At 43.2% G+C, this 15,312-nt stretch overlaps 1 protein-coding gene across 3 annotated transcripts in view; it reads left to right on the forward strand.

The window, feature by feature from the left end:
- Nucleotides 1-15,312, forward strand: part of GABRB3 (gamma-aminobutyric acid type A receptor subunit beta3) — a 444,982-nt gene that overhangs the window by 193,581 nt on the left and 236,089 nt on the right. The window contains exons 1-3 of one of the 3 annotated variants that reach the window (XM_075852589.1): nucleotides 12,139-13,046; nucleotides 13,264-13,355; nucleotides 13,616-13,683. The exons of 1 other annotated variant lie outside the window; for it this stretch is intronic. In XM_075852589.1, coding sequence (XP_075708704.1) covers nucleotides 12,943-13,046; nucleotides 13,264-13,355; nucleotides 13,616-13,683 — 264 coding nt within the window. In that variant the 5' untranslated portion in view covers nucleotides 12,139-12,942. Of the gene's footprint in view, nucleotides 1-12,138; nucleotides 13,047-13,263; nucleotides 13,356-13,615; nucleotides 13,684-15,312 lie in introns of those variants that run through there. One more of the 3 variants, XM_075852588.1, reaches the window with a different exon arrangement.

Consider the following 15,312-nt stretch of genomic DNA (forward strand, 5'->3'; position numbering starts at 1 on the left):
ACTTTCTCATAGTGTTGTTATAGTAGTAACCATTATGAATTAACCTCATGGATGTAAAATACAGTACTTTTATAATGTAGTTCCTATAATGCCTTAGACATTGACAATACATGATTGCCATATTCTGTCACTGGGGTCAGTGAATCTTGACTGAGCTCACTAGCAAGGGAGGGGAAATGGGTAACTAGAATAGTTTAATTTTACTCTCCCTACCCCTTGACTTGGCTACATGGGATGTATGGTGAAAGTCACACCACTTGCAATGAGAAACAATAGTGCGTGTGCGCATCTCAATAATTAATAACCATGCTAATTGTTAGCCATGTAAGTGTAGAGACAGTATACATACGTACAAGCAACATTCCTAAGTTCTGTGCCATACCAAGGTTATATAACTTATGTATAAAAAATGCCATAGGTGGGCAAACATTTAAATATTGCCCAGAGGCAAATAAAATTGCTTGGGATTTATAACAACATAAACTGATTTGAGGGAATCAAATGTAATCCAGCAATCTTTAGACTGACTCTTAAATCATTAAATACATATTGGCAAGAAACTTTAACTTGACTTTCACTGGCTTTTGCTGTGTGATATCACACTGCAAAAAGTTATCAGAGTCAAGATAAACTTTCCTAAATCCAGTGGCATAACTACCGCCGTAGCAGCCATAGCGGCTGCTACGGGGCCCGCGGCATGAGGGGGCCCGTGTCGCCTGCCAGCACGGGCCCCCACCATGGCCGGAGGCTCCGCTAACAGCCGCTATGGCTGCTACAGCGCGACACCACTGAACACTACGGCAGAGCAGGGAGGTATCTCCCCATTCTGCCATTAAACAAAAGACATGTATCCCCCATCCTCAGGATAGGGGATACATGTGTGATCGCTGGCATTGATAGGGAGAATGGGGGACTGAAAGTCCCCTGAAGTTCTCCATCACAAACCTCGGACTTCCGGGGTCTGTGTCGGCAGCTCCGTAGAAATGAATGGAGCGCCGGTCGCGCTTGTGCGCATGCGTGACCTGCGCTCCTTTGATTTTTAGTGAGCTGCGCAGACACCTGAAGTCAGAGGTTAGTCATGGAGAACTTCAGGAGACTTTCAGTCCCCTGTTCTCCCTATCAATGCCAGCGATCACACATGTATCCCCTATCCTGTGGATAGGGGATACATGTCTTTTAGTAGGACACACTGTAGGTCAGATTTTCTTGGGAGGGGGGACGCTGTATGGCGTTCCCTACAGGGGGGGGCGCTGTATGGCGTTCTCTACAGGGGGGGCTGTATGGTGTTCCCTACAGGGGGGTTGTATGGCGTTCTCTACAGGGGGGGCTGTATGGCGTTCTCTACAGGGGGGGCTGTATGGCGTTCCCTACAGGGGGGGCTGTATGGCATTAGCGCCATACAGCCCCCTCTGTAGATAACGCCATACAGCCCCCCCTGTAGATAACGCCATACAGCCCCCCCTGTAGAGAACGCCATACAGCCCCCCCTGTAGGTAACGCTATACAGCCCCCCTGTAGATAACGCCATACAGCCCCCTCTGTAGATAACGCCATACAGCCCCCTCTGTAGAGAACACCATACAGCCCCCCTGTAGAGAACGCCATACAGCCCCCCCTGTAGGGAACGCCATACAGCCCCCCCTGTAGAGAACGCCATACAGCCCCCTCTGTAGATAACGCCATACAGCCCCCTTTGTAGATATCTACAGGGGGGGCTGTAAAAAAGGCACTATCTACAAGGGAGGGGGGGGGGTTGTGTGACACCCAGGGGAGGGGGGGGCCCCAGTCAAAAGTTTGCTATGGGGCCCAGTCTTTCCTAGTTACGCCCCTGCCTAAATCTATATTCTTCATCTGATAAGCAAACTAAAATCAGTTATATATCTAAAAAAAATAAAGCTTGGAACCAAATCGTACTTATTATTACAAAGGTAACTGTTGTAATTAGAACATATAATAATGTTGTAAGATGGTTACTACAATTGTCTTATGTACGTAGCTATTACAGCATGCCAATGCTGCCCTGATGTATGTTATGTAATAATGTTTAGTATTCCCTTTTACAGAACATGACACATTTACTATTATCTTTCTTTACTACAACTGTAAACACTATTAGTATTACTACAAATATAAAATAATGGCCCTAGGAAAACTAAGCAAATACACAGAATGCCTTTTAGCTAAGCCTTAAAACAACCCAGAAAATATGGGTTAAGTTAAATAAATTACATTACCAAGGATCCCATATTAGTTGAATGCTTTTGTCTGTTTAATATTTGATTGGTTTTATAATGTAACAACCTATTTACATATTTTTTCACCTAAATACAATCCAGGGTTTTTTACCCCCCACAAAATAATTGTAGCTATGGTTGTATTGCTGCAAAATATATTTCATGTACTGTATATGCCAAGGCAATGGTGTACATAAGGCAAGACCTGACATACAGGATTTCCTCCAGCTCATGTTGCTGCAAGTTTATGAGATATCGGTGGAAATAATGTTAAAGAGGTTGATGATTTAGGGACATATGCTTCAACTTGACCATTACATACATGAATTATAGCTTCCCATGTAGTAGTGTAAAGTCATGTTTGTCCATTCTCCTCATTAATGCAGCAATTGAAACCAAGGTGCTTCCATACTTTACTGCAGGAATTTTGCTTGCAAACTGATAAAAGTAGCCAGTATTACAGATAATTATAGTCTGTGCCAATTTCCATTTAAAAGTAAAGCTTAAAAAACTGGTCTTGAGGGCTATCTATATATTATCACAGCTGCTAAGGTGCCTTTAAATGATCTTCTCCATAAATCACATTTTCTTCATGTTCTCACATCTCCTTGATGTAAATGAGTTCAATGTATAACACAAATAACTCACTCCATGGGGAAACAAATACATAGATGAAACCTAAGTTACATGGCTGTGAAGCTATAGAAGTCATAGATCCATTTCTACAGTATATAGCTATACAAATATATGATGATCTATAAGAAGCAAGGTCCAATTAACCATGATAGGGGGTAACTATTTTTTGACCTCCAGTGCAAATTATGCTTTATCCTATTTTGCTGCTTACCAGTAAACCTATATGTAATCCTATCAGAACCCTATATGGGGAATACATTAAGGCTGACATTTCAAACAACAGTCTTAAACTGATTTACGTAGGCGCGAAATGTGCCAAATATATAAAGAATTGCACACCTCTTAATAAATTTGGCGCATCTTTGGCTGTCTATGCAACAGAAATGAAAATCTACACCTGCTATGAGCAGGCGTAGATTTGTGCCATAACTTATGGCAGATTCTGTTGAAATTATGATGAATCTGTCATTCCGGCAGGGGCCATGCCCCCATTGGGTAAGCACTGCCCCTCTTCTCAACAGAAAGTGTCGAGAAAAGTAAAAAGTCGCAAATTTTAGCGCAAATATGGCATGCTGATCCTTTTAATATATTCCCCCTTTATGTTCCCTTTTTAAAGGTAAATATCCAGGTAGTTTCAGATGTATATACTGTCCACTTTCACCAAGTTCTATTTTCTTACAGAGCACATTCCACAGGTATGGCCCAAACAGTAAAGAAACTACAAAATAGGAGCTATACATTTTGCCCGTATATAGGAAATGTCCCAAGTGCCTAATGAATATGATTACCACAAGTGCTTAAATAGAACATGCAACTAGATTTTAGGGCACTAAACCAATACCATGTTGATGTACTGCTGGGGTTTAGCGTCCTAAACATGCCCTTCTCAAAAATGTGTGTTTTAGCATTTTGTATAAATATAAGTAATTATACAGCGGTCGCTGTAAGTAAATTACCAGAGGAGAGTCCTGAGATGAGAATATCAGCATCTTGCACATGTTCGGTGAAGTGAACCGGCAATAGCTTCAACTGAGTACTGCACATGCGCAAAATGTTGCTGGAGTCCTCTCAGGACTCTTCTCTGGTCGTTTTCTTACAGGGCATGCTGTATTATAACTACTCTTTAGTCAATAGGCTAAAACCGACAGCTTTGAGAGGGCCATGTTTGGAATGCTAAATCCCAGCAGTATAATGACATTTTAGGGGTTTAGTTACCTCAAATCTAGTGACAGGTTACCTTTAACTTAGGTCACAAATGTTTTTCTTCACCGACACTTGCCAGAAATTTTTGCAAAAGCGCTCACTCTTAAAATGTGATCCTACCTGGCTAGAAAATTATTTGGTTCTGCCTTCTACCCATAAACAAATCTTGTCTAAAATATACTCTGGTTTGATTCTTGACCTATCTCATGGCCACCCCAAGTTCATCTCTAAATTAGGAAAGAGAGCTACAAACCAACTTCACCCCAGAAAATTCTGCTTTTATGGGCAGTATCTCCCATATCCGGTGGTCATGTCCTCTTATCAGGCCCTTTTTGGTTGAAGTAGAATGCCTCATGAATGCTATATGTTCCATCTCCTACAAACTCACTGTGGGTCTGGTCCCCCTATAACGCCCACAGCCAGATCCAATACCAACACACAACAGCTAGCCCGCTTTCATGGTTCCAGCAGCATGAAAGACCAATGAAGTGGAGAGATACATTTCCACCTATTGTTGATATGTGGCTCTCCAAAATGCATCAGATGTGCCATATGGAAGAGTTAGCGGGGTGGGAACACATAAGCAGGTCATCTTTTCTGTCCACTTGTGTGCCATGGTTGTACTATGTTCACAGCACTACATCATGGCCATCGAGTCAATAGTTCTGTTCTTGGCCTGGTTAAAGACAGTATACTATGGACCCAACAATCTGTCACTTTACCAGTGGCGGATTAAGTAGACTATGGGCCCTGGGCTGTTACCCAAACTTGGGCCCCCCTTCTCCCCCGCCGAACACTACCTTTTTGTGCAAGCATTAACAAATGGGTGTTACGATTCCCCTTGTCAAAGGTCTGTGTCCCTACATACTGACAGTCTCCAACCATCGCTGACAGTATCACACTGTGCAGGGACACATCCTCCTGACAAGGGGAATGGTAACACACATTTGTATATCAGTCCTGGACTGCACAAAGACTTTTAGTGAAACACAAGGATTTCCTATAATAAACATGTCAGGAGAGGTGACAGGTTCTCTATAAATCTAGTGACTCACAGGTGACGACGTCTCAGATTCTGGTAACTTTTTTCCTCTTTTCTTCTCCATCCGGTCCAGACTTCATGACGACTTCTCCCGCCCATGACCCATTTCTGCAGAATTTGCCACTTAGATGTCTTCTGTTGCTCACTTTTCCAACATTTCTACACATATAAACGAAAACAAAATGATCATGGTGCCACAGACTGTGCCCCTAAATATAATAGCACCAAACACTGCGCCCCTGAATATAATTGTGTCAAACACTGTATAGTAAAGCACCACGTGCACAAAGGCCCCTGTATATAGCGTCACACACACATCCCCCTGTATATAGCGTCACACACATCCCCCTGTATATAGCGTCACACACATCCCCCTGTATATAGCGTCACACACATCCCCCTGTATATAGCGTCACACACATCCCCCTGTATATAGCGTCACACACATCCCCCTGTATATAGCGTCACACACATCCCCCTGTATATAGCGTCACACACATCCCCCTGTATATAGCGTCACACACATCCCCCTGTATATAGCGTCACACACACACATCCCCCTGTATATAGCGTCACACACACACACATCCCCCTGTATATAGCGTCACACACACACACATCCCCCTGTATATAGCGTCACACACACACATCCCCTGTATATAGCGTCACACACACATCCCCCTGTATATAGCGTCACACACACACACATCCCCCTGTATATAGCGTCACACACATCCCCCTGTATATAGCGTCACACACACAGCCCCCTGTATATAGCGTCACACACACAGCCCCCCCTGTATATAGCGTCACACACACAGCCCCCCCTGTATATAGCGTCACACACATATCCCCCTGTATATAGCGTCACACACATATCCCCCTTTATATAGCGTCACACACACATCCCCCTGTATATAGCATCACACACACATCCCCCTGTATATAGCATCACACACACATCCCCCTGTATATAGCATCACATACATATCCCCCTGTATATAGCGTCACACACATATCCCCCTGTATATAGCGTCACACACACATCCCCCCTGTATATAGCATCACACACACACATCCCCCTGTATATAGCGTCACACACATCCCCCTGTATATAGCATCACACACACATCCCCCTGTATATAGAATCACACACACATCCCCCTGTATATAGCGTCACACACATCCCCCCTGTATATAGCATCACACACACATCCCCCTGTATATAGCATCACACACACATCCCCCTGTATATAGCATCACACACATATCCCCCTGTATATAGCATCACACACACATCCCCCTGTATATAGCATCACACACATATCCCCCTGTATATAGCGTCACACACACATCCCCCCTGTATATAGCATCACACACACACACACACACACATCCCCCTGTATATAGCGTCACACACATCCCCCTGTATATAGCATCACACACACATCCCCCTGTATATAGCGTCACACACACATCCCCCTGTATATAGCATCACACACATATCCCCCTGTATATAGCATCACACACATATCCCCCTGTATATAGCATCACACATATCCCCCTGTATATAGCATCACACACATATCCCCCTGTATATAGCGTCACACACACATCCCCCCTGTATATAGCATCACACACATATCCCCCTGTATATAGCATCACACATATCCCCCTGTATATAGCATCACACATATCCCCCTGTATATAGCATCACACACATATCCCCCTGTATATAGCGTCACACACATCCCCCTGTATATAGCATCACACACATATCCCCCTGTATATAGCATCACACACATATCCCCCTGTATATAGCATCACACACATATCCCCCTGTATATAGCATCACACATATCCCCCTGTATATAACATCACACACATCCCCCTGTATATAGCATCACACACATATCCCCCTGTATATAGCATCACACACACACAGCCCCTGTATATAGCATCACACACAGCAGTGATGAAGGGAGGGAGTGAGTTATGGAAGTATGAAGGGAGGGATGAACAGATGGAGGGACTGAGTGATGAAGGGATGGGGGTTTGGAAAAGTACTCACCAGCCTGGAGCGCTGTGTAAAAACTTGACTGGTGGGCGGGCCTTCTTCCCTGCAGATATTCTGCTCATTCACTGTGATAGACTGACCTGATTGGTGGGCGGGGGTCACATGGGCACGACGTCATCAAAGGTCCTTTAGCCTTCAATTCGGAGCACATTTATTTAGAGAGGTAACTTTCACTATCCCGGCTAAGCCCGCCCCGAATTGTTCTGCCTGCACCTTCTCTCTGCAGTGAGTTAGCGCTGCATAGTTTTTACGATTATTTGCAGTTCGGGCAGCAATGGGCCCCCTGAGTGTCTCGGGCCCCGGGCGGCCGCCCGAAACGCCCATATGATGATCCGCCATTGCACTTTACATATATGTAATATATATGATATGCAAACCAAACTGGTTTATTGGTTTATATACACAATAAAACTGAAGTGATATGGCTACATAGAATGTGAACATTATATGTCATAATAACTCTTCTGGCTTTTTATGATGCCACTTCCTATAGACTCCCCAAGCGTTGAATCCTGTTGCAACTTCTATTGCTATATTACTGTCAAGGTTTAACCTCTGCCGTAAGAGCCATAGTAGCTTCCAGTGGCGTAACTACTGCTGTAGCAGCCATAGCGGCTGCTATGAAGCCCGCGGCATGAGGGGGCCCGTTCCGCCAGGCGGCACGGCCCCCCCATTCCCGGAGGCTCCGCTAGCAGCCGCTATGGCTGCTACAGTGCTAGCGACACCACATTCAATAGTGTCTGCGTCCTTCGGATGCAGATATTATTGAACACTATGACAGAGCAGGGAGGTATCTCTCTGCTCTGCCATAGGCTACTGTATACAGCGGTGTAGCTCTAGCGGTCACAATGGCCACAATTGCGACCGGGCCCCTAAACCTGGGGGGCTCCAGGGCCCCCGTAGCCACACAGCGCTCATCGCGCTGGTTCCGCTTCCTGAATGCTGGAACAAGGAGCTGACAGCTCCGTGCTCCAGTATTCACTCTGCCGTGAGCGGCTCGGAGCAGGCAGTCGCGATGTAGTGACGTCATCGCCTGTCTGCGCCGAGTCACTCACAGCACAAATCGGAGGAGAAGGATCCTCCACCCGTCATGGGAACGGGGATAAGTAAGTAATTATGTTATTATTTTTCTATTAGGCACTATGGGGCATTATACTGGTTAGGGAAGGGGGGCTGATATGGTGGCTGCTATAGGAGCATTTTACTGTATGGGCGGTAGTTTACTGTATGGGGGCATTATAGTGTGGGGCAGCTATGGGGGGGCATTATACTGTGGGGACAGCTATGGGGGGCATTATACTCTATGGGGCATTATACTGTGGGGGCAGCTATGGGGGCATTATACTGTGGGGACAGCTATGGGGGCATTATACTATATGGGGGCATTATACTGTGGGGACAGCTATGGAGGGGAAATATACAGTATGTGTACATTATACTGTGGGGGCAGCTATGGGGGCATTATACTGTGGGGACAGCTATAGGGGCATTATACTGTAGGGATGGCTATGGGGGGTATTATACTGTATGGGGGCATTAAACTGTGAGGGCAGCTATTGATGGCATAATGCTGTGGGGGCAGCTATGGGGGCATTATATTGTGGGGGCAACTATGGGGGCATTATACTGTGTGGGGGCAGCAATGGGGGTATTATACTGTGGGGACAGCAATAGGGGCATTATACTGTGGGGGCAGCTATGGGAGGCATTATTCTATGTGGGGGCAGCTATTGGAGGCATTGCACTGTGTGGGGGCAGCTATGGAAAGCATTATATTCATGGGGTCACTATGGGGGCCATTATACTGTGGGGGCAGCTATGGGGGTGTTATGCTGCATGAGGACAGCTATGGGGCATTATGCTGTATGGGGGAATTTGTTTGGACATTTTACTGCATGGGGCATCTGTGTGGGCATTATACTGTATGGGGCATTTGTGTGGGCATTATACTTTATGGGGCATCTGTGTAGGCATTATACTGTATGAGGCATTTGTGTGGGCATTATACTGTATGGAGGCTTTATACTGTATGGTGGCAGCTATGGGGGCATTATACTGTGTGGGCTGAACTGGGTGTGTATGAGCGGGGATTGGGTGGGATTAGACGCATGGCTTAAAATTAAAAAAATTGCTGCTGCACACCACATCGATTGTCCCTCTTTATGATACTTGAAAGTATATCACAGTCTACAGGGAGGGCTGTGTAGCATTGTATGGGGAAGCTGTATAGCACTGGCTAAAGGGGGGCAGTATAGCACTGTATGGGGAGGCTGTAAAGCACTGTCTACATGGGGGGCTGTATAGCACTGTCTACAGTGGGGCTGTATAGGACTGTATGGGGAGGCTGTATAGCACTGTCTACAGAGGGGCTGTATAGCACTGTCTACAGGGGGAGGCTTTATAGCACTGTATGGGGAGGCTGTATAGGACTGTCTACAGGGGGGCAGTATAGCACTGTATGAGGGGGCTGTATAGCACTGTCTATAGGGGGCTGTATAGCACTGTATGTGGAGGCTGTATAGCACTGTCTACGGGGGGCTGTATAGCACTGTCTACAGGGGGTCTGTATAGCACTGTATGTGGGGGCTGTATAGCACTGTCTACAGGGGGGCTGTATAACACTGTCCACAGGGGGGGTCTTATAGCACTGTCTACAGGGGGGCTGTATAGCACTGTACGGGGAGGCTGTATAGCACTGTTTATAGGGGGATGTATAGCACTGTATGTGGAGGCTGTATAGCACTGTTTATAGAGGGATGTATAGCACTGTATGTGGAGGCTGTATAGCACTGTCTACGGGGGGGGGGGCTGTATACACTGTCTACAGGGGGTGCTGTATAGCACTGTCTACAGGGGGGGCTGAGTAGCTCTAGTGCTCAAAGCCTGAGAAAGTCCACTCAGGTGGATAAAAATGTGGCGAGGACTCATTCCTAACTTTACTATTACCATTGAATTGTAGATACCCCTGATCACAGTAGTAAAGCAGTATGACCATATTTCTTCCTACTATGTACTACCATCCTCTTGCAGATTTAGAGATTGCATTCAGGCTTCATTATACTGCAGTCTATAGTATATATTTATTTGGATAGATTTGAAAAGTGGTGCAGCCGTTCCATTTGCAAGAATGAAGTATATCTTAGTGCATTCGTTTTCAGGGAGGTATTATATTCTATTCGATTATTACTTTTATCATTAAGAACATGAGATATCAGTACTGATCATTATATCTCTCACAATTATCTGAACCCTATATGGTGCATTGATCACAAGGATACAAAATATTTTTTATATAGAAAACTGACCATCATTGATTTATCTCTGAATTGTAAAATGTTCATAAATCCACAAAACATAGACAACTCATCTGTGTCAGAGCACAACAATAAAAAATCTGCAAATACATGCATACTGTCGTTTCTGCAGCTTTTCCCGTGATCAATATCTCAAAGCAATAACATTGTATTGACGGGATTAAAGCAAGAGGCACACGATTATATTAGGAAATCGCATAAAGAGCAATTCCTTAATGCAATGGTTTACATGGCTGGAGCTCAAGGTTAATACATTGCATGCAATATCACAGACACATGTACACATACAATGTCATGCAACCCCATAGAAATACATTATATACCAAGTCCTACAATATCGCACTGCGCTCTACTGTGGACATGCTTGTGTGTTAATCACCCGCAATATATCGCCGTGGAGCCCTGGCCTTAATTACATTGTAGACTGTTGGATAACCAGTCAGCAGATCATGACAGCTTGTGCTTGCAGTTTATTTTCTCAGTACACTGAAGCTTTGCAGCTCTGCAGGTTTTCATTGGATGGCTCCTGTGGCTAAACAGAGATTTCCTGATGATTACACATTGGGGAATTGTTATCTATGCACTCTCCTAAAATGTTCTTTACATCAGCATCTCCGAGAGATGAGGCTGAAAAAATGTAAGAAATAGAAAGATTTTATTACATTTTTATTGCGCTGGAAATCTCGTCAATATAATAAAGGTAATTATTGGTCGGAGGCTATTGATTGAAAAAAAAGAAAAAAAAAACAATCGTCACCCTCTATTAATCGAATTCAGCAAGTAGTATTTCTATTGCGAAATAAATAAATAAAAAACGCTATGCAGTCAGTTGTCTTACTAATGCCACGCTGTACAGTAAAGTGCCTCTGAAAGCAGACTGTGCTGAGGTCAGACCTACTATAGAATATAGGAAGATTAGCCAACTTCAATTAGGAAAATCCTATTTGATGCAAGCGGCAGGGTTTTAAGTGCAGCACTTACAAAGTGCCGTGATGCTTGGAATATGTCAATTACAGCTACGACCGGATTGTAGAACTTAATGGGAAGCCTACCGCAGAAGATACCATTTTATTTATTATTTTCCACATCCCAAACAAGTTGTACCTACAATGTAATACCATCTGGTTCATGCGACCTAGCGTAGGTGTGAAATGATTGCATTGCAATGTAATAAATGATTGTAAGTACTGGCAGGGGTGAGTATGCCAGGTCTGCCGGTAAACCAAGAACGAACCATGCCACCTCCAAAGAGTTAACCTACAGATTCATCTGTGAATGCCACGCTGCCCCTGTAAGTGCACAGCTCTCTCATAGGATGCCAGATGGCATTATTATATTGGAGGGAAAGGGCACAGATCTTCTGAGGATTCTTCACCACACAGGGAATAATTGTGTTGCTTCTGCCAGTTGTACCCAGTATTCTGGAGAGGAGAGAGTTAAAAATGACCTAGTAAAGAGGGCTACCTCCTAAATAACTGCTGTCATAGTCTGCAGCAGGGTCCCGAATTTTAACCCTAGAATTGCCATCTTAGAAGGACCAGTGCTGAAGATGCCTGCACTGCCTGCTGGCGTCCTGTAGGTGAATGCTATGTATTATCCATACAGATTGCCGGGCTGTGCTGCTGCTGGGGGAGGGAAGCCCAGGGTCTCCTCCCGTCACTCACACACGTGTTGTCTCCAGCCTCTGCTGAGAAAGGGAAATACCGGGAGTGACATAGGAGTCCCTAATACTGAGACCACTGGAGGAGCTGGGCTGTCTCTGGAAGGAGCTGCATACACTTCTAGGAGCAATGCTGCAGTGCTGAGTCGTGCCCGGCTGCTTCAGATGACTGCGACTTGTATGGATGGGAGATCGGAGCGCTCCCCAGCAGCAATGTGGCTCCACATGGCCAGGCACAATCTGCAGCTGTGCGACAGTCGTGTAGCCTGGTGACACCCGACCACACATGGTGCACGGAATCATTGTCCCTCCAGCTGGCAGCTCTACCCTCCTTCTTCACCATGTCAGCAGCGCTTGAGAAAACGCAGGAGACACAGGCAACATACAAGTGCAGCGTCCTGAGGATTTGTACTGCTGTGATTTCCTCAGGTAACATCACCCAGCCAGAGTAAAGCAGATGTAAGCAAGAGCTCAAGCGACAGTCCTTGTACTGAGAGGAAAGCTCCAGCGTTGTTGCTCCACTTACAGTTCCACTAGTTCTCACCCTCCTTTGCCCACATATAGACCCCAGTTGCCCTCCTCTGGGCAGAACTATCTCCACCCCCACATGCTCATACTATTCCGCTGATGGCAATTAGAAGCGCCCATTTCCTGCGCCTACTGCTGCTGGCCGTGGATTGTCTCTAGAGCCTTTTTGGATGTAAGTTCCGAGGTTTGGTCCTGTAGAGGCAGAAGCTTGGTGCAGGTGGTGGATCTGCCCCCAGTGGCCGCTTCTCATGGTGCACAGGAAGAGTGGAGGCATGTGGAGCTCTCTTGGAGGACGTCTGTTTGGGTTCATCTCTGCTCCAGTCCTGGTTGCAGTTGTGTGCTGCGCCCAGAGGTAACTTTTCCTATTGCATACTATAAGGGATGACTTATGATGTATTCATGAGGCTTAATGCTTCTTTTCTGCGTCCTCAGTTGGGGGTCTGCAGTTGCAATAACCCTTCCAATCGCCTTGAAATGATAAACATCGAATGAAGTGAACAAACTGTTAATAGGAATATGTTTCCCTTATAACTTTGCTTCCTTGTGACCTCCAATTTATGTCTCCACAGTGTCAATGACCCCGGTAACATGTCCTTTGTGAAGGAAACAGTGGACAAACTGTTAAAAGGCTATGACATTCGTCTAAGACCTGACTTTGGAGGTAAATGACGAAACTGAATTTATAATTCTTCGATCGCTAAAATTATATATATATATATATATATATATATACATATATATATATATATATATATATATGTTCCAATACAGTTTACTGATGCATTTTATATTAGATTCTCTAGGCTCCATGCTTTGTGTAGTCATATTGTAAAGCCAATGTTAATGGTGGCCATGCCCTGGTAAGCAAAGTTCAGATATCAGGAATACTTTTCAGACAGAACATTATTGATTTTTGTGCAGGTTCTCCAGTTTCTGTTGGAATGAATATAGACATTGCCAGCATTGACATGGTGTCTGAAGTCAACATGGTAAGCTCATACCAGTCATATTGTCTTTCTTGCTGACTCACCATGTTTGTATATGTTGCCAAAAGTTTGCCCTGTAGTTATATATTATTAGGAGTGTGTGTGTGTGTGTGTGTGTGTGTGTGTGTGTGTGTGTGTCTTAAATAGACTATGGCATTTACATTGGTTATCTGTGTATTTGTGTTTGTGATTTTGTGAGTGATGTATTGTATATCATGTCTTAGCAGTGTAGCTGTCTATGGTGCTGAAACTTTCATGACTGTCTACCATGTTAGCTGTGCATGAATAGCTCATTGGAAGTGTATTATATGCTCAACAAAAAAAAGTGGAAGGCATTATGAAGGGTGTATTGGTACAATATTAGATAGATAGATAGATAGATAGATAGATAGATAGATAGATAGATAGATAGATAGATAGATAGATAGATAGATAGATAGATAGATAGATAGATAGATAGATAGATAGATAGATATTGGATGATTAGATAGATGGATAGATAGATAGATAGATAGATAGATAGATAGATAGATAGATAGATAGATAGATAGATAGATAGATAGATGATAGATAGATGATAGATAGATAGATAGATAGATTAGATATTAGATAGATAGATAGATAGATGATAGATATTAGTTATCAGATAAATAACTAGATAGATAGATATGAAATACATAGATCAATAGATAGATATGAGATAAATAACTAGATAAATATGAGAAATAGATAGATAAATAGATAGATAGATAGATAGATAGATAGATAGATAGATAGATAGATAGATAGATAGATAGATAGATAGAGATAGATAGATAGAGATAGATAGATAGATAGATAGATAGATAGATAGATAGATAGATAGATAGATAGATAGATAGATTAGATATTAGATAGATAGATAGATAGATAGATAGATAGATAGATAGATAGATAGATAGATAGATAGATAGATAGATAGATAGATAGATGATAGATAGATAGATAGATAGATAGATAGATAGATAGATAGATAGATAGCTTAGATATGAGATGATAGATAGATAGATAGATAGATAGATAGATAGATAGATAGATAGATAGATAGATTAGATATGAGATGATAGATAGATAGATTAGATATGAGATGATAGATAGATAGATAGATAGATAGATAGATAGATAGATAGATAGATAGATAGATAGATAGATAGATAGATAGATAGATAGATAGATAGATTAGATATTAGATAGATAGATAGATAGATAGATAGATAGATAGATAGATAGATAGATAGATAGATAGATAGATAGATAGATAGATAGATAGGAGACAGAAGGAAAGATGATAGATAGATAGATAGATAGATAGATAGATAGATAGATAGATAGATAGATAGATAGATAGATAGATAGATAGATAGATAGATAGATAGATATGAGAAATAGATTTGCTTTATCTCTATGGCCTTGTAATCTCTGTGTAATTACATAATGACTTTTGAGGGAGTATGAACATCTCTATTAATCATATATTTATAACATGAATTCTTTTAGTATTAAACTAGTGTCAAAGGTCAAACAAATCAATATCCAATAGTAGGATTATTTTGTATTGGTGTCTCACATGTTTTATTAAGGCTTCCATGACAC

The sequence above is a fragment of the Rhinoderma darwinii genome, chromosome 2 (assembly GCF_050947455.1).
Source record: "Rhinoderma darwinii isolate aRhiDar2 chromosome 2, aRhiDar2.hap1, whole genome shotgun sequence".
Classification (NCBI taxonomy): domain Eukaryota; kingdom Metazoa; phylum Chordata; class Amphibia; order Anura; family Rhinodermatidae; genus Rhinoderma; species Rhinoderma darwinii.